Consider the following 27,672-nt stretch of genomic DNA (forward strand, 5'->3'; position numbering starts at 1 on the left):
GTTTAAAACAAACAAAACATTTAATTAACAAAACAAAACAGGGCTTTAACAAACAAAAAAACCCTTCACAAATAAATATGAGACCTTTATCACAACGTATTGAGGACAATCACTTCTACAATGCAGCATTTCAAGTGCAACTATACATTCATCACCGGCTTGAATCATTCATTATCAAAATTGGTGATGAAAAATCCTGTCCTTAAGACACTTGAACTTTTACACACATCTGATCAGTGCAGGTCATGAATTAACATCTACAGTTGTAGTCAGAATTATTATCCCCCTGAATTATTAGCCCCCTTGTTTATTTTTTTTTCCAATTTCTGTTTAACGGAGAGATTTTTTTCAGCACACTTCTAAACATAATAGTTTTTATAACTCATTTCTAATAACTGATTTATTTTATCTTTGCCATGATGACAGTAAAATATTTTTTGACTAGATATTTTTTAAGACACTTCTATACAGCTTAAAGTGACATTTAAAGGCTTAACTTGGTTAATTAGGTTAAGCAGGCATAGGGTAATTAGGCAAGTTATTGTATAGCGATGGTTTGTTCTGTAGACTATCGATAAAAATATATATCTTAAAGGGGCTAATAATTTTATCCCTAAAAGGGTGTTTAAAAAATTAAGAACTGCTTTTATTTTTGCCGAAATAAAACAAATAAGACTTTCTCCAGAAGAAAAAATATTATCAGACATACTGTAAACATTTCCTGAATCTGGTAAACATAATTTGGGAAATATTTAAAAAATAAATACATAAATAAATAAAATCAAAGGGGGGCTAATAATTCTGACTTCAACTGTATATGAAAAGTAATCCAGTGTTCCCCCTCCAAGGCTGAGCACACATTCATACACAAACACACATACATAGCACATACATTATTGACCTTTATGTAGTGTTGCCTGGGTTTTTTTTCCAAATAAAACTTTGAAAAGGGTCTGAGCAGCAGGTGTGCCAGGCAGAAACTCAGAGAGAGACAGAAAGACAGAGCTGAGCACCGGGAAACACGTCACCTGTTGAGGGTAAATGGATGAATCTTGAATTAGTGTTGCTTTACAATGGTCTGTGGCGTGTTCGCTTTATTAAAACAACACTGATTGATGAATTGAGAACTGTTTGTTGTTTGATGCTATTATTTGTATTTTTATGCTTCATCCAGTATTTTACTGGAATACTGTATGTAATACACCTAAAACAATACTGTTTGTTCAAAACAATTATTTAAAATTAGTTAAAACAACTTAATTATTCATTTTTGGGGCCACTTAATTGTTTTACGATAAATCTAATTAAATTTGTTAAAATGAAGAGATTAACTTAATTGATTTGTGTGGGACAACAGGAAGGAATTGTGTGGAACCCAGCATTTTTTTCACAGCGTACAGTAGGAGCAGCAAACTTATACAAACAAACAATGTGTATTAATTATGCACAGGGAGAAGAAGTGAAAACTAGCTACACTCTAAAAAAGGGATTTTCACACTTGTAGTTAACCCTGGGTCATTCTTTACCACTTAGGACCCTATCATACACCCGGTGCAATGCAGCGCAAGGCACGACGCAATTGTTGTTTGCTAGTTGCAAGTGTCGTTTTGTATGTGCGCCCATAGGCGTTCTGGTCTAAAAAAGGAAGCGCGTTGCTGGCACGTTGCTATTTTGAGAAACTTTAATAGACTGTTCAATAGACCAGAACAAAGTCGGTCTAAAGTCCAGTGCAGAGAACGTTGTGCAGAAGTTGTGCGCCTCGCTTACACATTGCTTAATACAGACAGGATGTACAGCAATACACAAATATCTTTACATATGAAAAAGAATCAAATATTAGGATATATATGGGATATAATAAGGATATAAATATAAAGGATTATAATATTACAAAATATATTATTTTCTAGCCTACATAAAAATAAAAAAAACATACTTTCATGCTTTCTTCATCTCAGGGGGCTTTTTCAGTTTAATGTTATTATTATTATTAGCAGTATTATTTATTATATCCTTATTTATATTTGTTTTACTAAAAACAAGCCTAGATTTGTCCACCTGTCAGGTTTTAGACAATATGGAGTATAGCATGTGTATTAGGATATAACTCAGTTTTTTGGCCACACTTCGATATTACTGTTCATTTATTCGTTTGCTGGAAATTAGAACTGAATTTAAAAAATAGTTTAGAAACAAATCTGTGCGCTTACCAAACACAATTAATTATTTATAGGCTAAAGGATGTCTGTGCGTACAAGAAGTTTCCCTATCCACGAGAGTGAAAGTGAAAGTAAATAATGAGGAGGCTCATCTCTCATTCTCGCACTGCAGGTGCTGTTTAACTGCTTTCTTGCTAGTGTAGTGCTCAGTTTTTCCACTTACAAAGTCCGTCATGTAAATAGCAAATGTGCTATGGCGCGATGCAACTGACTCTTAAAGGGAATGGGAGAAGAGACTCTGTTTGGTTTATTCTCAAAACAACCAAAACACACCTATAAGCTCAACCCTTTTAGACTATGCGCCATGGCGAAAAGCTGATTTTTTCATCCTTATATTAGCAAAAGTGGATTCCGACACGCCCTGAATGCGTTTGCGCCCTGCGCTCTGCACTGTGCACATGGATCATCAAAATAGAGCCCTGAATCTTAAGAGGAAAGTTTACCCAAACTTTTGTCAACATTTATTTTACTAACACCGCTTGTTCCAAAACTGACTTTCTTTTATTGTTCGCAAAGGAAAATTTGAAAATAAGCAGCTATTATCTGCCATAGTATTGTTTGTTCCTACTGTGGCTGCCAATGTCAAGTTTAGATCCACTTGAGTGGTGAATAAATATTGAGGAAAGTTTTACTTGTGGATGAACTAACTCTTTAATTCACATTTTTATACTGCTCATATGTTGAAAAAATGAATCTTGAGTATTCATATGCTTATATTTCATTCTATCTAGGAAGGTTTTAAACTGTTTTGATTCAAAACTACAGTTTTTTTGAAACTCTTTTGGTATTTTATACACAATACCTGCATTTTGGATTCCTGAAAACAGACAGGTTTTGAAAATGATGCCGTTTTCACCTCTGTATAAACTGTTAAAATGCAGTTTCGTGTAAACTTTGATGTCATACATGTGATTTTTGTGTTCAGTCTGTGTTTAAGAAAGTAACATCAACTACCGGCCTGACATGCATAATACAATGTTGTTGTCTGTAAACAAAACATAAAAATTTGTTAAACACAACAATTAGCACAGGGGTCACCATTCCTGGTCCTGGAGGGCCGGTGTCCCTGCAGGGTTTAGCTCCATCTTGCCTCAACACACCTGCCTGGATGTTTCAAGTATACCCAGTAAGACCTTGATTAGCTTGTTCAGGTGTGTTTGATTAGGGTTGGAGCTAAAATCTGCAGGACACCGGCCCTCCAGGAACAAGTTTGGTTCAGCAGAACATCATAAAACGTATTAACAATCTCAGAGCTCACATGTATGTCATTAAACACTTGTTGTTGTAGATCAGCTTTCTTATATGGTGAAAAACTAACAGGAGTTAGTACCTCACTCTGAAACCAGAATGATGTGACCTGTTTACATCTAGCAGATCTAGTGTTACGCATCCTCTATATTGCAGAATGCTACCAAAATTGTTTTCCAGATAATAAATAAATGAATTATTTAATTACATTAATTAAATAAATAAATGAAATTTTCCACAAAAACATGCCATGTGCACTATTTCCATATCTGCCAACACTCCCGTTTTTTCTGGTAGTCTACTGTATTTCAAACACGTCCAGTTTTGTCATGTATCCCGGAAAACTTCCCCTTCTCCCAGTCCTAAGGTGTTTGGTACAGTCTGTAACAACCCCGGAGTGCTAACTATTCAGATGGCAGCCGGTGCCTGGTGCATAGAACAGACCAGGCACCCCTTCCGCTCCACACACACTGCAAAAAATGATTTTCTTACTTAGATTTTTTGTCTTGTTTCTAGTCCAAATATCTGAAAATTCCTAAATCAAGAAGAATTTTCTGGACAAGCAAAACACACTGTCTTGTTTTGAGAATTAATATGCCACTATTAAGTGAGTTTTTCCTTAAAACAGGCAAAATAATCTGCCAATGGGGTAAGCAAAATAATCTTATGTCAAAAGAAAACAAGATTATTTTGCTTACCCCATTGGGAGATTATTTTGCTTGTTTTAAGGAAAAACTCACTTAATAGTGGCATATTATTTCTCAAAACAAGACAGTATGTTTTGCTTGTCTAGAAAATGCTTCTTGATTTAGAAATTTTTAGATATTTAGACGAGAAACAAGACAAAAAAATCTAAGCAAGAAAAGCATTTTTTGCAGTGCACAATTTTTGGTTTACCCGCCCATGTCATGTCTCTGAATGGCACTGGACACAGATACATCCTCCCTACCCCCACTTTTCGCTTTTTCCACCTTCTGTAAAGAACAGGACGGACACTTCCTCCTCCTCAGCCCCCCACCCGCTCTCCCAGATTTTCAGAGACAAATGTTGGCAGGTATGACTATTTCGGCTACTGTACCAAGTGTAGATACATGAGTCATGTGATTGGTTAACAGTTGCTATTACATTACAGTGCATCAAGAAAGTATTTACAGTGCATGACCTTTCCCACATTTTTTTACCATCCCAACTGACCTTGTTCTTTAATGCGAAAGTACGATCCATTGTTTTAGAACTTCCGATTCAGTCGCCTATAGGCGAAATAACTAGGAATAATAAATTACAGATAATGTTCAAACTACTTCCTCTAAAAGCAAGTGTTTGCATGACTAAACAGACAAAGTAGAATAATATAATGAGAGATTATCAGTTAGAAACATTAGGCAGCAAAACGAGCTGTTTTTAACATCTAAAAATGAATGAAAGTGAATGAGAATAGAAGTCTAGAGCCAGAAATAATCAAATAGCTTCGCCCGCTCGTACACGGTGAATAAGGTGAATAGTAAAGCATTGTGGTGCAGCGTCATGTAGTGGAGAAGTTTTTCAGTGACAGAAACTGGGAGGCCCAGAGCACTCTGTGAAGATTAATGTCCAGGCATCTGCTTAATCCTAAACCTGCCCCAGAGCACTCTGGACCTCAGACTGGGCTACGGTTAATCTTCCAACAGGACAAAAACCCTAAACACACAGTACAGGTGTGAACCTATACTTATCTCACGGTTCGGTAACGATTATCATGCCATCGATTCGGTTCAATTCGATATCTCGGTGCATCACGGTGCAGTGACGTTGCTTACATACACATTGTTATATTTTGGCGGGAGGCTATAACAAGCTGTCTCACAAAGCACCACACTGTCTCTCATTCACACACATACACAAACATAGACAGCACCAAACAAACAAACAAACACCCACACACAGAGACCCACACACACACACACACACACACACACGCACACACGCGCGCGCACACACGCGCACACACACAAACACACAAACAAACAAACAACCCCCCCCCCCACACACACACACACACAAACACACACACACACACAAAAACACACACACACACACACGTTTGTTTTTGTGAAAAGTGTGGACATTACATAGGTTTCCATTCAGTTTATACTGTCCAAACCATATATTGTTTGGCCCTCACCCCATCCCACTTCTAAACCCAACCATCACAGGAGACTGTGTGCAGCTTTACTGTCTGATTAAACTCATTCTGTAGGATTTATAAGCATTTTGAGAACGAGGACGTCACCAATGTCCTCATATTTCACCTCCCTTTTGTAATACCGGTGTCATACCCATGTCATTATACAGATTTGTGTCCTGATATGTCACAAAAACATGTACAGGCACACACACACACACACACACAAACATACACACTTAAGCCCTCGCAATATGCGTTTAGCCGGGAGAGCTCACGCTGGGCGAAGCAAAAAGAAAAAAAAAGAAGCACTTTTCTGACGTTGACTGAGAGCTCCGCTCAGCGCGAGCTCTCCCGGCTAAACGTATATTGCGTGGGCTTAAACGGAGCAGTGGTAGTAATGTCAAGCGAAAAGAAAAAAGAAAAAGACAGCTGTGAAACATTACCAGCTTTGTCTTTTTGTAGGAAACACACTTTAGATATTTTTAGGGTGAGAGGTTTTTGAGTTATTGCCACTATAACTGAATGTGTCAGGAATATCAAAAACAAAACCAACTTAACCGCGCTCATTTCTGGCACATCCCTGGACATACAGCGCCCTTAGCATTTGCCTATACTGTCTATGCCACGGGCCGCCCCGGAGTTGGCTCCTGGAGTAAATACCTGCGCTCACCTCCCTCGCGACAGAGCGCAAATAAGATAAATGACGACATCTCTGAAGGGCTAAAGAAAAGCTGTGCATCAACACTTCTTAGGAAGTACTGCAAAAAATACTAAAACTAGGTGTGCCAATCTAGAAGACTTGAGTTTCAACAAAGTATTGAACAAAAGCTGTGAAAACTTATCTACATGTGAAACTTATCTACATGTGACCAACCCGCCCCCCAAATAAGCAAAAAACATGTAATTATGGGTTTTGTTCGTAGCTTTTTGAAGAAAACTTATGAATTTAATACAATTTGGAATAAATCTGGAACATAACCAAATGTGGAAAATGTGAAGTCCTGTGAATACTTTCCAAATGCACTGTACAAAGGTTAAACAATCCATTACCGGTGATTATTATTTGTGGGTTTAGAATGACAATAATGACCTGGGGTTAAATGCAGTGTGAAAAACCCTGAAGTCAGATCTGCAGAGAAAGCTACACTACTTTTTTTTTACCTCTGGGGGTAAGAGAAGTCACAGCCACAGATCAGCCTGTGGAGGCCTGGAAGTCGAACTCTGTAACGGCAGGGAGAATAAATCAGGTAAAAAAAAACAGGCTCAGGAAAAACAAAATTAAAAACATAATAGTTGAACAGAAGGTTTACAAATGCAACCCATGAGTGGGAATGATTCAACGAATGTGCTGATAATGACAACAATAACTGTAGATTGTAGCAGAAACATGGAAAAATATCCCACCTGAAATTTGTTTCACTTTTATATTGAAAAAACAAGCTGGTTTTTAGTAACTGTCTGAATGTGTTCATGTGACATAATAGAGCAATTTTAATTTCCGAGCAAACTATGGACTCCATCCCATTCCCACCCCTTTTTGTAAACAGTTAGCAAGGATGGTGCCCTCTGTTTTTTCTGTGTTTGAACAATGAAGTGATCTTACACAGAGGCCTAACACAGAACTCCCAGTTGAAGTTAGAATTAGTAGCCCCCTGAATTATTAGCCCCAATGTTTACTTTTTTCCCCAATTTCTGTTTAATGGAGAGAAGATTTGTTTGACACATTTCTAAACATAATCGTTTTAGTAACTCATTTCTAATAACTGATTAATTTTATCTTTGCCGTGATGACAGTAAATATTATTTTACTAGATATTTTTCAAGACACTTCTATACAGCCTATAGTGACATATAAAGGCTTAACTAGGTTAATTAGGGTAACTAAGCAGGTTAGGGTAATTAGGTAAGTTATTGTATAACAATGGTTTGTTCTGTAGACTATGGGAAAAAATAGCTTAAAGGGCTTAAACTGCTTTTATTCTAGCCGAAATAAAACAAATAAGACTTTCTCCAGAAGAAAAAAATATTATCAGACATACTGTAAAAATGTCCTTGCTCTGTTAAACATCATTTGGGAAATAAAAAATAAATAAATAAAAAAATAAACTGTATGAAGGGAATTTCCCAGAATGAGTAAGGAAAAACTATTTTCGCCTGACTGCTTTACCTCTAGGAAATATAAAGCTGAACTTACATCTAAATTGCATTTAAAAGATGGAAATTTGTTTATAATAATGCTTTGTTGTTGTTAGCAAATCCCATTGAGGGATGAGCTAAGTTGAGCATTTAGAGAGAGCAAAACAGTTTGCTGTGGACTGAGGTGCTTTTGACAGTTTAAAAAGGGTGTTTATTTGCACTACCATTAAAAAAAAAAATTCAACAAACATATATATATATTTAGCCTCCCTGAATTATTAGCCCCCGTTTATTTTTCCCCAATTTCTGTTTAACAGAGAGCAGATTTTTTCAACACATTTCTAAACATAATAGTTTTAATAACTCATTTCTAATAACTGATTTATTTTATCTTTGCCGTGATGACAGTAAATTATATTTTATTAGATATTTTTCAAGACACTTCTACAGCTTAAAGTAACATTTAAAGGCTTAACTAGGTTTGTTAGTTAACCTAGGGAGGTTAGGGTAATTAGGCAATATTTTATTTAACGATGGTTTGTTTTGTAGACTATAGAAAAACAAAATAGCTTAAAGGGGCTAATGCTTAAAATGCTTTTTGAAAAATTAAAAACGGCTTTTATTCTAGCCGAAATAAAACAAATAAGACTTTCTCCAGAAGAAAAAAATATTATAAGACATACTGTGAAAATTTCCTTGTTCTGTTAAACATAATTCGGGAAACATTAAAAAAAAATAATAATCAAAATCAAAGGGGGGTCTAATAATTCTGACTTTAACTGTTAAATATATACACACCCACCATGTATACAATCATACCATATAGAATCATATCAATTTGTAAAATATCATCTGATGTTTGTCATCTGATGTTACCTTTAAAAAATTATTTAAGGCATAAAAGTTTGTAAAGGGCAAAAAAAGTTAATAAATGTAAAAATACGTAATACTAGCCCAACAAAAATGCTCCTAAAATTAAATAAAAATTAATAAATGAACTCTTATGAACAAAAGTGTTTCATTTTTACATTTTATTGTTCCTCATGTTAAAAACAACATGTTAACAATAATTGAAACAGCATTCATTACAGTTCTGTCACTTAAATAGCACTTTCTGAGCATTGAATCACATTTAAACTTCGTGTGCTTCATTTTAGTGTTTTAAAGCAGAATACTTTTCGACATTCTGGGTGTTTAGAGCACAAAGCCGACAGTTCTTACAAAACAAATGTGCTTCTTTGGCTAACATGTGAAATACAGCCTTGGCAACAATAGCCATGCATTCATATCCGAGAAAGCACAAAAAAATTACCAAGAAAGCACATAAATGCTGAATAATTCTGATGTATGATCCCTATAAATCTAATAAGGAGAGTTTCTCCCAGTCAGTTATTTGGCACATTCTTAAAAACTGAGATAATTGGATCTACATTCTCATACATGTCCTACTAGCAGAGTCATGATTAGTCATTGCAATCCATCGTAGGAGCGCTAATCACTAAACATTAGCTTTTAGAGGCAGATTTTCTTGAAGTCTTTGTGCAAACTTACCCTATCTAAAAAAAATCACCTTCACACTTCACATTCAACAGGTACCCTTTGCGGGAATGACAAATGCACAGTAAAAAAAAAATCAGATAAGAACTAGAGAATCAGCATCCTACAAACAAGTATTTCAAACGTGATGTATGTGAACACTGATAAATGGAGCATTGCTGGATAAATGAATGCAAAGTTCATTAGGAATGGAAGCCAACTAATTATCCTTCAAATACTGGTTGTTATTATTGCAAATACACAAGAAGAATATTTTTACAAAATGATTTCTCCTTTAGTGGTGCAAAAAACAGCATACAGAATTGAAACAAGGATGATTTAAGGAATATTTAACCAAAAAAGCCTATTTTTATTCTGTCATTTGCATAAGACTTTTTTGCTGGAAACCTGTAGCCATTGATTTCCATAGTATTGCAAAAGTTCACACTTAGCTGATGATTGATTATAAAGCTTGTTTGGCATGAAGTCCTGGGAGAGTGCCCTGAGCTCATAAAATCGTCGAGCCCGGGGCTCCCTACCGTTTGCAGGGCGAGAGGGGAGTTTGAGCTCAGGTAGGTCTCGAGAACTCCCCTGCTGTTTGTAGCTAATTACCAATTAGGAATTGCTATGAAGAATAGAACTGCTGACTAGGAGCACATCTATGGTGCCAATTTGGATTAGTCAATTAACTTAAGTCGCATGTTTTTGGATAGTGGGAGGAAAGGGGGAAACCCACACGAGCACAGGGAGAACATGTAAACTCCACACAGAAACGTTGGCTGGCTTGGTAAGGACTAGTACCACTGACGTTCTTGCTTTGAGGCAAGAGTTCTAATCTAGGAAAGGAGTAGGGGTGGAAGGGGGGATTCTTCAAAACGAAGATGACTATGGTATGGAACCTATTTGTTATCTATAATGGCTTAGGAATAGTCTGATGGTGAATCGTGTATTGGCTAATGTGGGACCAGCCGTGGTCATTCATAAGCATGTGATCCTCTTGAAAATAGTTTATAAATAAACTTCACTTATTTTGTTCCTACTGGGATGTCAATGGTCACTAGTTTACAACAATCTACAAAACATATATTTTTCTGTTGAACAGAGAGAGAGAGAATAAAAGGTTTAAATCCACTTGTAAATTAGTTTACATTTAGATTTTTTTGGGGGGGTGAACCATTCCCTTAATATTTATTTTTAGGAATTTAACCAAACTATGAGTATAAATTAGTTATCCTGACTAGGGTTTTGCTAAGGCCTCTGTTAAAAGGGTAATTCACCAAAAAATGAATATGAACAAATCATTTACTTACTCTTGTGTGTTTTCAAACCTTTATGAGTTTATTTTTCAGTTGAACACGAAAGATTATTTTGAAGAAAGCTGAAAACCTGTAACCATTGACTTACATAGTAGGAAAAACAAATACACTGGCTGCGTTCGAAACCGCATACTTCCATACTATATAGTATGCTAAAATATGCATGAGAGCTGAGTAGTATGTCCGAATTTATAAAATTTGAAAATCCGTATGCGAGTACCCGGATGACTTACTATTTCCGGCAAGATTCTGAAGTGCGCATCCCATGCATGTTGCGCTATCCCATAATTACCCGCGGGAGAATTCATGAATGGAAGTGAAGCGATGCAACTGACACAGGTAGGTCAGGTGACCATGACAACATGGCGGATGTAGTACGTCCGAATTCCATTCATACTTCTCACATTCATACTGTATAGAACGTACTTTTCTGACGGCAGAGTAGTACGTTTAAATTCAAATGCAGTACCTGCTGAGTAGTAGGCGGTTTCGGACGCGTCCTATGATACTAATACAAATAATATGGTCACAGGTTTCTGGCGTTCTTCAAAATAATCTTTTGTGTTCAACAGAAACTCAAATAGGTTTTAAACAATGAATAGTAATTAAATGATAACAAAATTATAACTTGAACTATCCTTTAATAATTACTGGTTTAGGGCTCATTCACACTGAATGCATCTTTGCTTATAAAACAAAAGAAGCAGCAATTTGTAACGTTTTTGAACTCCTCTGAATAGTCTAGGGCAAATTTAGGGCTGAAAACGCCGGTTTTAGCTAGATGCAAGACAACATTTATCACATGTGCATTGCTTAAAGGCTGTTTAGAAGAAATCATCAACACAGGCATACATTCTTTTGCAGCAGGGGTAAGGTTTATTAAGTATTCATATTTAAGGTTATAAAGTATTTATGATGAAAGTTACTTTTTATAAGAGCTTATGTAAGTGATTTCAGCTCATCCACCAGAGCCCCATTTCAGAAAGGAGTTTAAGTGAAAACTTACGTTATTACCCTGAAATGAGAGAAACTCTGGGTTTACCATTTCAAAATGGCTAGTTTGTCAAATTCGAGAAAGCTGGGTAAGTCAAGCTTACCGTGATACTTTGTGAACCTAACCTGGTCAGGAGCAGGGTTTATTCTTTAAACTCTTGAGTTTCTGTCTGTCTCCTCCCCTTTTTACAGCCGAATCAGTATTTATTGCCTTAGCCTTACTCATTCATTGCCTACATTTAAGTCACACAAAGAACAAAGTTAAGAGAATGGCTTGTCCTTTTTTTTTGGAAATTACAATTTGATTTAATACTATAGTTTTACAGTAAGTGTTACCTTTGATATTACTGCAAAAAATAAATAATTAGCTTAAATTCACTAACCTTCGACAGGGACATGTGCAGTACTAGATTAATGGCATTATTGCTCATTCTAAAAACATTTTTTTAGTTTAACTCACATTTTAAATGTCACATTAACCTCTACAACTTGATCAATAATAAAGGCAGACACACAAGTGCACTTTTAAATCTTTAAAAAACTTTTTTTTACATCTTTTCTAACATTTTAGAAATGTTATCCTAAACTGGCCAACATGTGTAAAAGTGTGAACCTTAACTCAAATATTTCCACTGAACATTAAGCTAAGATTATATGCACTCTAGTTTTGTCGAATTTGTTGTAGAAACTATTGGCTAGAGTAGCCTATTTTATGTAATCTAATGCAATTTCATCTGAAATAACCTCAAAATTATGGCCAATTCCCCACTTTTTTAAAAGAAAAGTTGATAAACGTCACGCATTGCATTACTTTTTTTATTCTACTTAAATCTTTGAATGTTTTAAATGTAAACTTGCGCATTAACTTGAGCAGCTGTTTTCCCACACTGTCTCTGTTTCACTGATGCAGCAGTGTTGCTTTTTTTTTAATATATGGTCATATTTTCTATAACTTTGCATGAGCACATCAAGTTCAGCTGGAGAAAGAAATGCTGATCTCTTTTTTTTTTCAGATATTGCCATAGTGACTCATAATAACTGAGCTCCATTGATAATGCCTTTTTATAGTCGTGGTGTGTGTGCTTAACTTAGACTTGATTGGCTTAACTCCGATCAGCTGTTCTGAAACCGAAAACTGAGTTTTTAATCTCTCGGTAAATCAACTGAGAGTGAAAGTTTAAAACTCCAAGTTGGTTGAACCTCCCTACTGAAACCGGCCCCAGTTTGCAAACAAACGTCAACATCTTGCATTGCCTGCTTTTATAGCAATTGGTTGTCACCCGGCATTTGCATATGCACAACATTTCTGATGCTCTCAGCTGCTGTCAATGCTTTGTTTGTGCTGCTTTCAATCCTATAATTAGGCCTATGAGGAATCTGCGCAAGCAGAATTCCGGCGATTTTTAGCCCATCATTTATTCTGTTAATTTACTTGTGTAAATGTGTGTAATATACTATATTTATTCAGTTTTTAATTAACTTCAGAAATTTTATTGACTAATATGTAACTGTTAATCTGATTTATTTACAATACAGTCTATACAGTAATATTTTCTGTCTTTTAGTAGAGATATTCTATGAGAGACGTGCTTTGTTTACCAAATAAAGTTAATTTAAGTGGATTTGCATTTTAAACATAAATAAAAGTTTAAAAGATATTATTTTTTATTTTACATATGAAGGTTTTAGTTATGACACTCCCAAAATCATTCCACAGAAATACGCAGATGTTTACCAAAATTTTCAGCAGAAATAGCAAAAAACATCGCCAGATTCCTTTTGGCCCTACTTTTAATGCACTATGTGAGAACTTACTCTAAACTTCCACATGAATCAATTGAAAATATTTGCTGCACTTACAGAAACAATAGATAAGTAGCACACTGAAAAGGAAAAACTCATTCTGTGTGAACAGCCCCTTAGTGCAGCAACTTAGTTGCTATTCCTTTATACTCATCAGAGTAAGAATGTTAGTACTCAATTTATTGGTTTAGGAGTAATAAGTAGGCCCACACAGAATCTGTGCGCGCAGAATTCTGCAGATTTTTAGCCCATCACTGATTCTGTTGATTTCTACTTGTGTAAATGTGTGTAAATTTATATTTATTCAGTTTTTTTATTAATTTCAGCAATATTACTGACTAATATAAAAATATTCATATGATTAATTTACAAAACAATGTGTAAAGTAATATTTTCTGTCTTTTAGTAGATATATTATAGAAGAGACTGGTTTTGTTTACCAGATAAAGTGGATTTGCATTGTAAACAATAAATAAAAGTGTTATTTTTTTATTTGATACAGTATATTAAGTTTATTATGACTCTCCCAAAATCACTCCGCATAAATCTGCAGATCTTCAGCAAATTCTCAGCAGAAATAGCAAAAAATGCCCGGAAATACCTTCTGGCCCTAGTAATAAGTCATGCTCATTAATGGATTTAAAAATGTTCTAAACGATTTGAGCCATTATGTTACTTTCGCCATGTTGCTAACCTTACCACTGCTTTCCAATATCCCAAAATGGCACCCTTCAAAGACATGTCAGCCAAGCTGACGCCAGGAGATTCACAGGCCATAATGGTTTCTGATTGGCCTAAAAGCAATCGGACCATTTTTAACTGTTTGCAGAGTCAAGGCTGGCAAATGACATCCCAAGACACCAATTTCAGTGACATCTGTCGGGTCGCAGGATATTTCATGCTTGTCTCTCTAAACTATTGCACATAGTACCTTAAAACATCCTGTCTTTGTGGAAAATAAACCCATTTTGGCACTTGTTGCACATATCTCAAGGCAAAAAATATATAAACTCAGAACGGTCATCCTTGCACAAAGGCACAAGAGACTGAACTTAAAGCACAATCCAAAACTACAGAAAGAATAGTGAAAAAGAGCAAAAACGTAGAGTTAGCACTGCTAATTGCACACACAAATACTATTAACCTCCATACTCCTCCTAACAGACAACACACTGACACTTCCTTCGCTTTTTTACCACATTAGTCCCATTGGCTGCCATTTTATCATTCTCCCTGTCCTGCACAATAACAGCTTCTGAACCCTTAGCCAGACCCTGTTCTGTTAGTCTGTCCTCAGGAGACGAAGGAGTGTTTTGATCTGATTCATCCGTTTCCTCTCTCATGTTTTGATTTATTTGAACACCTCCCGTCCCGTCACCTGATTTCCCCCCTTTCCCTCCCACGGCACCTGAGATCCTCCCTCTTCCTCCCCCGGCACCTGAGATCATGTCCTCTGCCCGCTGCTGTGCATCCATCTCCGATAAGCTGTAGGCCAGCGCCATCTGCAGGTCTTCATCTTCCTCGTCTTCGTTGGCACTGGGGCAGTGGTAGAACGGGGCAGCGCTGTAGGATCGTAAAGCTGGGTTTGGAGAGCTGTGATTGTTGGGGCGGAGCAGTGGCTGATGGGACTGTCTGGGCGGCTCACTGGACTGTTCTCTGCGACTCAGTTCCAGAGCTAAAGCCATCTCGTCCTCCACACCTGAACACACAAACAGCTGAACGTCAGGTCAGTTTTATTAGTTCTACGCTGGTATAAATACTACAAAAAATACTACTATATATCATTTAGTTCAGGCAGAATTTAAAAAATGTACACTTTATATTCATAGTCAATGCAATTTTATATAATGTAAAATGAGGGAAATACAAAGTGATGTTTAATTTTAAACTAATTTCGAGAGGAGCATGTGCTCGTGATTGACCCAGCTGGTCCACATTAACTATTCATGATCCTCCAATCAGAGGATCCCAAGTCACTATATATATATATATCCTCCTTTCCTTTCTACAACAACTTTCGTCTAGAAGAAACCCCCCCTCCTCCCCTTCTTCCACCTTTATCCAGAATGGGCCAAATATCACGGTGGCTCAGTAACTAGCACTGTTGCCTCACAGCAAGAATACTAATGGCGTTGGGTCCTCGCTGTGCCATCTGGCATTTCTGTGTGCAGTTTGCATGTTCTCCCCGTGTCCGTGTGGGTTTACCACGGGTTTCCCGATTTCCTCCCACCATCCAAATGTGCTCTATATTATAGATAAATAAGCCTAAATCTTTTTTCCAATGTCTTACTCTCAGGAAGTTCGCCTTGGCACCTGAGCTAAATCTCCCTTCACCCTGTGAACGGGGGGAGCTCTGGGCTCGAGGATCTCTTGAGCTCAGGGCTCTCTCTTGGGACAGCACGCCAAACAAGCTATATACAATTCATGAGCTAAGTGTGAACTCTTGAAATAGGGATTTCATTATAATCTGGCAGCAAATATCAAACAGAAATATTACATTTGCTGCTGTAGGAGATGGCACTGTTGGCTTTTTTTTTCTTATAAATTACTTGTGCATCAAATGATGAAGACTAAACATAACAAACATCCAGTAGCTTTCAGTGGATTTGAACTCAATACTGTTCTGGAGGTAATAATAACAAACCACTTTGATGACTTTAGCTAAATGGACTTTGCAATGAGCAAAACAACAGTTCAAATATTGTGCAATGTGGGCTTTTTTTTTTTTTTCTTGTGATCTGTTAAAACAAAATCACATGACTTTTTGATGTGCATTCTGGAATTTATTCATCTGTTTCCATCATCATTTATGCAAATTTTTGTTCTTATTGGATAAAAACTTTTAAAAACTTATGCACATCTTGCTGTTTAAAGAGCCCCTATTATTGGTTTTTGAAAATGAGCTTCCATGCAGTGTGTAGCACAGCTCTAAGTGAAGTGAAATATCCAGCTGAGGTTTAAAGCTGAAAGTGCACCGTGTTTAAATCTATTGATTCTTTAGCGAAATAGTCGACTCAGAGTTAAATAACTAAATCGAGTTAGGTTCAGATTTTTTGCTTGAACAAGTCGACGTTGACACGGTACATCACCAAATATGAAGTACCAGATTTGGTAAAATGTGATCACGCCTTTCCCTTCAGACACTAGCGGAGCACAGGAGATCACAAGACTGATCATGACACAAAGATGACGATGAGATGATTTTTGATACAATAACCTACCCTGCAGCATGTATTTCGCCGGCCGTGTTCTATTAAAGAAAGCAGCAGCAGAAGCTATTATGTATGGGACTTTGTCAGTAACTGTTACAGTTTATATGGACCAGTTTCTTCTTCCTCTGGATCATAACATGTAAGTGTGATTAAAATTGTTGCCTCGTTTTCTGTATTTGCAAACTATGTCTTTAATTGTGTGCTGTAACTTGGACTGCGCAGCTTGTAATCACTTATCTATTATAAGTCAGTGCTTGTACTCTATCTCTCAGGTTAAACCTTCATGAAGTTATTCACATATGGGGCCCTATCATACACCTGGCGCAATGTGGCGCAAGGCACAATACTCTTTTGGTACTTTTAGCTCAGCGCAAGGGTCATTTTGAGGTGTTGCGCCATGCTGTTTAAATAGCAAATGCATTTGCACTCAAATGTGAGCCCACAGGCGTTCTGGTCTTAAAAAGCAGGCGTGTTTTGGCGCGTTGCTATTTTGAGAAACTGTAAATAGTCTGATCTTTAGACCAGAACAAAGTCGGTCTATTGTCTGGCGCAAAGTGCGCCTGGCTTACACACTACAAACAAGATGTAGAGCAATACGCAAATAGCTTTACATATGAAAAATCTTAAGGATATATATATATATATATATATATATATATATATATATATATATATATATATAATAAGGATATATACAGAATATAAATATAAATTATTAAAATATCACAAAACATATTAATTTCTAGCCTACATGAAGATTTAAAAACCACTGCCTTACTTTCTTCATCTTGGGAGGCTTTTTCAGTTCATTCAATTTGCTTTTGTATAATGTTATTATTATTAGCAGTATTATTTATTATATTCTTATTTATATATGTTTTATTAAAAACAAGCTTAGATTTGTCCACCTGTCAGGTTTTAGACCATATGGGGCATGGCAGGTGTATTTGGAAATAACTCAGTGTTTTGACCACACTTGGTCATTATTGTTCATTTATTCGTTTGCTGGAAATTAGAACTAAATTTAGAAATAGTTTTGAAACAAATCTTTGCGCTTAACAAACGAAATTAATTATTTATAGGCTAATTGAAGTCTGTGCGTAAAGGTTTCCCTATCCACGAGAGCAAAAGCGAAAGTGAACTTACTTTACGTCAAAATGCGCTTATGGCGCGACGCAGCTGGCTCTTAAAGGGAATGGGGGATGAGGCTCTAATTGGTTTATTCTCAAAAAACACCTATAACTCATTAAGAAAATAAACTCAACCCTTTTAGACCATGCGCCAAGGCGCCAAGCGGATTTTCCCGTCCTTAAATTAGCAAAAATGCATTCTGACACGCCCTGAAAGCGTTTGCGCCCTGCGTTTTGCGCTCTGCGCATGGACCGTCAAAATAGAGCCCATTGTGTCCAAAACCACGTTGAAAATGTGACGCATGCTTCTTCCTTTACTGATTTAAATGCGTTTCTGAACGCGCAATCCTCTGTCGTTTGTCTTGCTATGGCCACCATCAGCTGTTCACACGCATGGCGTGATCAATTTTCATAATAGTTCAAATTCGGCACTGTGTGCACATTAATGCTTAATTTGTTGTTATTATTGAGGTTAGGTTTAAAAGTAGAGTAATATGCTGGTGTTTAACTGCATTGCTTTATTGCATTCCTGCATTGCGCTCTCACATAATCTGCTACTTCATGGCCGTGGTGGGCCCATCTCTGTCTCTCTGTCTTGCTCTGAACCACAATCGATTAATCACAACAGACTGGGTTATCAGCCCATTGTTGTCGCGAAGTGAAGAGCGGAGCGGGGGCACTTCAGATCATTTTGGACGGGCACTTTCTATTCAAGACTAAAAAGGGCATGTGCACTGCACAGGTTGAGCCCTTTGTGTGCACGTGCCTGTTGGGTTAGGTATCTCATCTCATTTGTGTCAGTATGCTATTATGTTCCAAAAATACATCTGCTTAAACAGATGTTTTGAGCAAAACATTGAGCAAAAGTACATTGCATAAAACTTACAAATGGAGAATAAATTGTACTTGAAGGTTGAAAGAAAGTAAATAATAAAGGAAGAGTTTAGATGGCACTTAGAGATTTTTGCATCTGAAATTTTTATCTATGTTTTTTCAGGCTGTGTGCTAGGTTTTAGTAATTTTACTCTTATGGCAAAGGATGGGTTATTTTTGTTGACTTTAGAGATGGAATAACTGAATATACAGATGTTACTACTTCAAAATGTTCCTTTTGCCGCCATTCATACCGCGGCGACGGCGGCAATTGGTGCACCAAAACGAGTTCTCTTTGCACTTAAAAAGTTTACAATAAAGCATCTTAACATATTTTAAATGATTAATGAAGGAATTACAATGCTTTAACTTATTGTTTAATCTCATTTACAAGCACAGTAGCATATATGAAGCTGCTATATAGGCTATTTCTGTCTGTTCGCATCCCATCCCTTTGTGCCCCCTGGCGGCTATATCACAAACTGCGGTCATACACTAAAAACAGAGCGGCAGCAGTTTCAAACAGCGGCGGTATATGCCCCGGCGGTAATAGTCATTTTGAACTCTCACCTACTGTACTGTAAACATAGAAGACTGAGAAAAAAAAACATTTTGGGGGAAAATTAAAGATGACACTTTTTTTTTACGTTTTTGCATCTGAACTCCTCAAATAATAAATCATTTTAAAATGACTAATCAAAAAATTACTCAACAATGCTATTTTTACATACATAAGTAAGTGTTTTTCTCCTTCTGGAAGGATTTTATTAAACATGTTGGTCTCTTATTCTTACCAAGACTAGATTTATTTGATTAAAAATGCAGTAAAGCAGTAAGCATGAAGTAATTGCTTTGGAAACATTATTTTGTTTTCCTAGAGTAGGCTACGTATATTAGAATTGCAAGTGCATCGCCTTTTTTAGGCTGAGTTATAAAGTTGGAGCGGATAAAATCTGTTTTTAATACCCACAGCAGCATGCACATTAACTATAAAGATTTCTTTGGACTATATTATTAAATTATAGCAAAAAAAAAGTGAATTACCATTGATGAGGACACTTTTCAGAACCCCGTCCTCCTCAACCTCTGTTCTCTCTTGGCCATTTTCTCTGACCCTGAGGGAAGAAGTGCAGTGTTTATCAGATAATTGGAATTATATAAACAAACCTGAATTCCTGTGACCTTCAGTAAAAGTACTGACAAACTATAAAATATAGAAAAGTATCAACCGTCTTTTATCCTTTGTCTTTAATGTATTCTGCATTATTTAAGTTTACATCAGTTATTCCGTTTACTTATTTCATTGAAATGATTGCAGTAAAAATGTTAATAGTTAATAGTAACTTTAAAATAAAACTCTCGTGATTTACATGTTGGCTCAGTGGTTAGCACTGTCACCTTACAGCAAGAAAGTTGCTGGTTTGAGTCCCAGCTGGGTCAGTTGTCATTTCCGTGTGAGTTTGCATGTTATCCGTGTTTGTGTGGGTTTCCTCTGGGTCCAAAGACATGCGCTATAGGTAAATAGGGTAAGCTGAATTGGCCATAGTGTATAAGTGTGCATGTAAGAGTGTATGGGTGTTTCCCTGTACTGGGTTGTAGGTGGAAGGGCATCTGCTGTGTAAAACCTATGCTGGATATTTTGGTGGTTCATTCCGCTGTAGCGACCCCTGATGAATAAAAGGACTAAGCCGAAGGAAAATAATTGAATGAATGATTTACTCATCCTCAGAAAACAAATTAAATTGTTTTATCAAATCAGACAGGTTTCTGTTCACCCATTTAAAAATATACACCCAAAACTCAAAATATATGAACATGAAGAAACCAAAAAATAAATCACTGAAGAAACGTTTAGCTTTCTAAAACAAACATATTTAACTTAGGCTTTTATTTACATATGAATGCTAATTGCAACCTATTGTATGTACTTGATGAACAGGAACCAACATGGTTTATTCTTGCATTGTTTTTGAATGAAAGTCATTGAGTAAATTGTGACAGATTTTTCATATTGGGGTGAACTAAACTTTGAAATGATATTTACAATTACAATATAATATCAAATCAGTAAAAACGAAACAAACGTACTTTTTTGTGGTGAGACGTTTTCCATTGACAACACGGGTGGAAGTAGAAACAGACTTAAAGTTTGCCCCTCCCATGCTGCCCATCCCACCCAGTGAAGACGAGAAGGAGGTGAAATCAGCTGTTGATTAAAACAAAACAAATACATTTGTCATAAAGCAGTTATAGCTACACTCATACAGTAAAAACAACATGCCTACAACAAAGTTAGCAATGTTATAATATATTCTGGAAGAAGATAAAGCATAAGCTGTATGTACTGTATAAACAAATGAAACCATTTTTAAAAAACCAACCATTTGCTGAGGGAAAGGAGAAGAAGCGACTGGGCCCAAGTCTGGAGGAACTGTGAAAACCACTGTGCATTCCACCAAATGGGAAATCATCTAGACGAAAAGTATGCAGAGGGTTAAAGAGAGCATGGTAAGGGAGAATAATAAGCCTGTTCACAACAACTGGAGTAAAGGAAACTCTATAACAGAGAAAACACTCTCACCGTTACAGGAGATCAGCATATCTACAGATCACGGGCCAGAAATAGCACTACTAGCTTGCAACAAACTACTGTGACTTTTTTGCTACAAACTTCACAGGAAAGGCAGCCTTTGCAATTTCATAATTTACTCTTTAAGCCTAGTTCACACTACATGGCTTTAAACATTGGCAGTTTTCTGTGCCCTTCAGATATTATGACTTGATTTTGTGTCTTTGAATCCATGTGGTGTTCACACTACGTAATTTGATCCACAAGAGGACGGTTGCGGACTACAAGATATGACAACAACTATGTCACTTAACATCTCAGTCCAGCCCTCAAACCACAGTCAATGAAATGTTAAGGGCAGAGCCATCAGAAAGAGCAGATCCCTATCGGCTGATGTGTAATGATGACATGACTGTCACACAGCGTTTGAAAACTTCACTGAAAGTGTTCAAGGGAGCTTTTGAAAGCATCATCAAAAAGCAGATCTATCAGCGGATCGATCGCTTATGTATCTGCACAGTTCAGCTGATAAATATAGGTTTCATATACTCTCGTTACTGTGTAAACCCAGGGTGAAGCGAGTGCATCCATGAGCATTCTGGCCAATCACAGACTTTTCTGTTGAGGTCCTAAACACCAGGGGCCTCATGTATAATTGCTGCGTACGCACAAAAACTTTGCGTACGCCAGGTTTCACGCTCAGAATCGCTCACGTTTGGATTTACTAACGATGAACTGAACGTGGGAATGTGCGCAGCTCCACGCCAGCTTTATGGCTGGCGTACGCACATTTTTTGTGCGTGTCTGTTTTATTTCCATTGGCGACTCCTAGAGGCAGTTGTGTTAAATTGCAATCTACAAAGTGTCTGAGCCTTGCAATGGCAGCTGTATGAGACGGGTCCATCTAGCAGGTATATAAGGTTTCCATACCATACATTTGACCAGCTAAACATTAAAGCGCAATTTGCAGCTGTCGCCTGTTTTCCTAATGTAATGGAAGCGATCTACTGCACATACATTGCTATAAAGGCACCATGTGAAGATGAATTTGCATGCGTGAATAAATCAAAAACATTTCCATTCAATAAATGTGCAAATAAAATATGATGCACAAACTTATAAATGATTCCTACTTGTCTTTCTCGTGATAATTAGTAGGCAAAATCTGATATGTAGCGGGGGGAAAAAAAAGAAGAATGAGTTCATTAGACGCTGGATTCGAACCGAGTTCATGCTCGAACGTGTCAAAATATGTTTAACTTTCGTTTTTACGAGCTGCGCCACTGAGACTGTTGAGGATACTACAACATTTTACACATATAAATCACACTATTTCTTTTTAAAATCCACAGTGCCATGTTCAGACAAAACTCAGCTAAACTCTCCCACTCTATTTTTTTTCTTTTGTTGTTAATTCCGGAGAACAAACTTGCAAACAACACCGTTTCTCTCCGGTCTACCTCCGAAAGCAGCACCTTCAATTCACATTCTGTTCAAAGTTTCTCTTTTTGCTTGCTTTTGCCTTTGCTTTTTCATTGGGTTTTGCCAAAGTAGAGTCATTAGCATATTCATACATGGGAGGAGGCAGGGAGGGGTTTTGTGCTTGTGCATGTTGCGCTCAGTTTCACGTTCATTCTGATCTACAAAAGAATATGCGTGAGATTCGGCGTACGCAGTGTTCCATACATCTGAATTTTTTTCTGCGTACGCATATTTACAGCTTTGTGCGTACGCAATGTTTTAGTATGATTTCCACGCAAGTCTTCGTACATGAGGCCCCAGAACTGTATTCCAGTCCAATTTCAGTTATTTGAATGCCCTTCACTAGATAACTTCCCTCTGTATCTGTCAAAATTGAGGGGTGAGGATATGTCCATGTAAGCTTTCCTCATTTTACTTGATGATGTAAAACACAATTTATTATAGAGGCGGGTAAAATACCCAGAGGGTTTCTAAAAGTGTTGTGGAACACAGCCAATGGCCATTTAGCTCATGTCTCTCTCATTGGCTTGTCACTACAATTGAAACCCACGTGTGGCCAAGACGGCTGTTATGGAATATTAAGATGTCGGAGATGTTTTAAAGAGTTACTTTGATGCATCGATCAGAAGTTCACATATAAAGACTGCCGAGCGCCAACCACGCACTGATTTTCCAATTATCACAGCCTGATCTGCTAGTGAAATTGTTAAACTGTGAATTTGGCTTAAAGTCCTGTAGTGTAAACAGTAGTAAAAACTAAACCTTGCTTCCAAAATGATTTATTCTGTATGGTTTTGTGAAAAACATTGGCATTATTTTTTAAATTCCTTGCATTGATTTACTGTGAAAATATACACAGACAACAATATTGTAAAGAACCATTGGTCTCGGTAATCCACAGTATATAAAGCGACGGTCTCAAACTCGTGGCCTGCTGGACAATAGTTTGTGGCCCCCACCTTAATTTGCAAGTTTAATATCAGTGCAGCCCGCAAGTTTGATATGTACGGCACATTTCAGTGTTGTGTGCGGAGCTGAACAAACCTACAATCACGGTGGGGTATATGACTCAATGGGGCGAGACATCGGCTGGACTTGGTGTATGCAGAGAAACATTACTCAGTGAAAGTTACAGCAGCGTTGCCATGGAGTGTTTTCTCTCATGCCTGGCCTGCTGCCTCATTTCTATTGGGCACACACGAACATTCGTCCCACCGCGTTTTATTCACAAAAAAAGTTTCGTAAGTTGCTGCCCAGCGGGACATTATATGAAGATATAATGTATATAAATGTATGTAAATAATAATAAGTAATGCATATAAATGTATATAAATCTGTGCTTAATTTGAGCCGGGTCTTGCTGGATCCTATTCCGGGAAATGTCAGATATTCGTGTTTTGCTTACCGGTATTTAATTTAATTGATTCAGCATTATTTTGTTCGCGGTAAATACCTGCGTGTGTGTGAGAGAGAGAGAGAAAGAGAGAGAGAGTGCATGTGAAGACTGTGTGCATTGTGTGTTCACGCATGCATGACAGTATTCACTGTACGCAAGTTAAAGCAAAAGTCACGTTAAAGTATTGGTCCTGAACAATAGTTTAAACCAATCATCTTTCTTAATCTTACAGTAGCTCTCATTAGTTGGTGGTTATTGTTTCATGTGCAATGAGCAGCAAAAATAGATAATGGCATAGTGGCCTACCTAAATAATATCTGTATTTTCAAAATAGCAAAGAGGCAATAAAGCTTATTTTTATTTCTACTATTTAAAACCACAAGTAAATCTAATAATGAGGCTGATCAAACGAGATCTTGAGAAGCTGAAACTGCATCTCTGGATCAGGACAGCGTGTGACAGAAGCGACGCGAGTCAAGTCAGCCACAGAACATGATGGAGGAGCTAATTGTGGGCTCTTCTTGAAGATTAGACAGAGTGAGTCATTTAATTACTATTTTTCACTTGGAAGTGAACTGAAATGGCACTTAGAGAGTTAATGTGAGGTCTCTCACTCTCTCTCTCTCTCTCTCTCTCTCTCTCTCTTTTCACATTTTCACATTTTCACATTTTAGGTGCTTCATTGGCATAACAAATAACTGTACATTCGTATTGCCAAAGCAATGCAGCGTCACTGCGTACAAACAAGACAGTGCAAAAAGGGCAGAAGTAAAAACAAATATGAACATAAAATATAATATAGAAATAAAGAAAATAAAATAAAAAATAAAAATAGATTAATAAAAATATATCAGTAAAACTAAAAAGATTAATAAAAATATATTAATGGTAATTTGTAAAACAGGATAAAAGTGATGGCAATAAATTCAATTTCTCTCTCTCTCTCTTTCTTACAAAGGAAATCAAAGTTATGCGTATGAGGCGGAATAAAAGAGAAGTAAGGACCCAATGCAGCCTAATGTGGTTAATCTGCAGTCATATATCGACACCTGTCCATCAACAATAAGAGTCCCCGGTACCCCAATATTACAGTTTCACACAAATTTGCCCTTTTTAATAAATACCTGTATGTCCCAGCCAGAGAACCTACCGAAAAAGTCAGCGAATGGGTCCTGCCCTCCGAAGAACTCTCGAAACACCTCATCTGGACTGCGGAATGTGAAGGTGAATCCTGGGAAGTCATCAGGAAATGAACCTGAGCTACCTGAGCCTGTAAAAGAAAATACAAGTCCTCACGTATGACAGACCCACAAAGCAGTTTTGCTTAGAAGATCCAAACATGGAGGGTTTAGTTAAAACAAGGCTAAATTTGGGCTGTGAGTGAAAATATAGTACACATTTAACAATAATCCAAAAATAGACCAGTCCTCAAATAGACAGATTAGACAGACTTTACACATGTAATCATTCAGTCCTGTCAATTTAGTAACTATTCTCCTTTTGGACTATTAATAGATTTACACATATTGCCCAGTTAGCCTTGAATTAGCCAAGACGTCTATTAGACTTTTTTTTAAACACAAACAAAAAATGTTGTGTTTGACTAATAAGTCTGTGTGAAGTTCTTCTCACCAGAACTTGGCATGTCTGATCTACCATATCTGTCGTAATCATCTCGCTTGCTCTCTTGGAAAGAAGAAGAAAAAAAAACAAAACAAGTGAAATTCAACACCCAAAGTAACCTAACTCCTTAGGCTACTTAGTTAATGAACTTGCTGTAGAGGTAAAAGTCTCATCTTCTTACTGTCTGAAAGAACTTCGTAGGCCTCTGCTATCTCCTTGAATTTTTTCTCCGCCTCCTCCTTGTTGTCTGGGTTTTTGTCGGGATGCCACTGCAGAGCCAGTTTTCTGTAACTGTATAGACACACATAAATAAACTGATGAGTAAACTTTGCTTGACTGGCATCTCAAGTTTGTGATAAAGTGATATAGAGCAGGGGTTCTCAACTGGTTTGGCCGTGGGACCCACATTTTTACATGGTCATCAAGCCACGACACAAATTTTTAGGAACTACAATACAATTTTAGGAATTATAATTAATTTATAATTATATTATATTAAAATAATTAATTATAAAAATAATTAATTATTTGTATTTGTTTGTTAACAAACGCAAGTAGTGACATAAATCATAGGAAAATCGCCAAAACTTACAAATGAACAATATTTTATTGCTGTCATTTAACAAAATGTATAAAATTATAGAAAAATAACAAAGTAAAAACCACAAACACTGTAAACAGTGGTTTGGGTAAGGAAAGGTTTATTTACCATGAACTAAACTGAACTGTTAATAAAACAAGTTGTCTGGTTTCTAAATGTCGATTTAATTTAAAGGGTTTCGTGCTCTCTTGTGAGAGCACCTCGCTACTTATGACACACTGAGGCTTTAAGTCTTTTTTGTCATCAATATATGTAAAATTCATACTTTACATATTCCGGGTCGTACTTGCACTTCGACATATTTGTTGCTGTAATTAAATAAAAATTCACATGTCAAACGGTGGGGTGGTCGTGCACGCGTTTCAAAATAAAAGTCAAAATAAGCAAAAAATTTAACTTTTGTTGTTTTTTTGGCCACACACTTCGCGACCCACTGAAAATGTTCCCAGGACCCACTTTTGGGTCGTGACCCATCAGTTGAGAAACATTGATATAGAGTATAGGGTCAGGAGCCATTAACATGCAATACAGTCTTGAATACATCTGTTCTGTTTGATAACTGATTTTCTATATGAGTCAAATATGGTTAAAAGATTTCAAAAAGCATCCTGTGTTAAATTACACATTTCCCGGTCACTTTGATCTGTAATTAAGTTTAAAAAATAAGAACACAATTTCTTAAGTCCAAATTAATGGAAAATTTAGAAACATATTTAAGAATTTGATATTAATATTAGCAAGTAAAACCCAAAGTTAACAAGACATAAACCCATTAAAAACAATGTATCCTAATATAGCCTACCATTCAAAGGTTTGAGGGCTTTTAACTTAATAATAAATAGTTTAAAAACTACAAAATGAGTTTCATTCTTTCATTTTCTTTTTGGCTTAGTCCCTTTATTAATCCGGGGTCGTGACATCAGAATGAATCACCAGCTCATCCAGCATATGTTTTACGCAGCGGATGCCTTTCCAGCTGCAACCCATCTCTGGGAAACATTCATACACACTCATACACTGCGGACAATTTAGCTTACCCAATTCACCTGTACCGCATGTCTTTGGACTGTGGGGGAAACCGGAGCACTTGGAGGAAACCTACGCGAACGCAAGGAGAACATGCAAACTCCACACAGAAATGACCCAGCTGAGGCTCGAACCAGCAACCTTTTTGCTTTGAGGCGACAGCACTAAATACTGCGTCACTGTGTCGCTCCAAAAAATGAGTTTGTTGGCCCAAATTAATTCTTAGGAATTTATGTTTAGATATATTTAGCTTCCTGTCCCCTGATGAGGGGCTTTGAGCTCTGATGTACCCCCCAGCAGCTTATTATAGGCTGATTACAAAGGGAAAAGTACCTGGAACGAAGG

The 27,672-nt window shown here is 36.9% G+C and overlaps 1 protein-coding gene across 7 annotated transcripts in view; it reads right to left on the reverse strand.

The window, feature by feature from the left end:
- The window catches only part of dnajb2 (DnaJ heat shock protein family (Hsp40) member B2), a 34,327-nt gene continuing 6,655 nt past the window's right edge, over positions 1 to 27,672 (reverse strand). For 2 of the 7 annotated variants that reach the window (XM_009304472.4, XM_073912023.1), the window contains exons 3-11: positions 25,882 to 25,991; positions 25,710 to 25,763; positions 25,228 to 25,347; positions 21,012 to 21,101; positions 20,719 to 20,836; positions 19,675 to 19,745; positions 14,854 to 15,114; positions 6,793 to 6,852; positions 1 to 1,028 (exon numbers count right to left, since the gene is read on the reverse strand). In XM_009304472.4, coding sequence (XP_009302747.1) covers positions 6,824 to 6,852; positions 14,854 to 15,114; positions 19,675 to 19,745; positions 20,719 to 20,836; positions 21,012 to 21,101; positions 25,228 to 25,347; positions 25,710 to 25,763; positions 25,882 to 25,991 — 853 coding nt within the window. In that variant the 3' untranslated portion in view covers positions 1 to 1,028; positions 6,793 to 6,823. 7 annotated transcript variants of the gene reach the window in all.

Source organism: Danio rerio, chromosome 9, assembly GCF_049306965.1.
Source record: "Danio rerio strain Tuebingen ecotype United States chromosome 9, GRCz12tu, whole genome shotgun sequence".
NCBI classification, from domain to species: domain Eukaryota; kingdom Metazoa; phylum Chordata; class Actinopteri; order Cypriniformes; family Danionidae; genus Danio; species Danio rerio.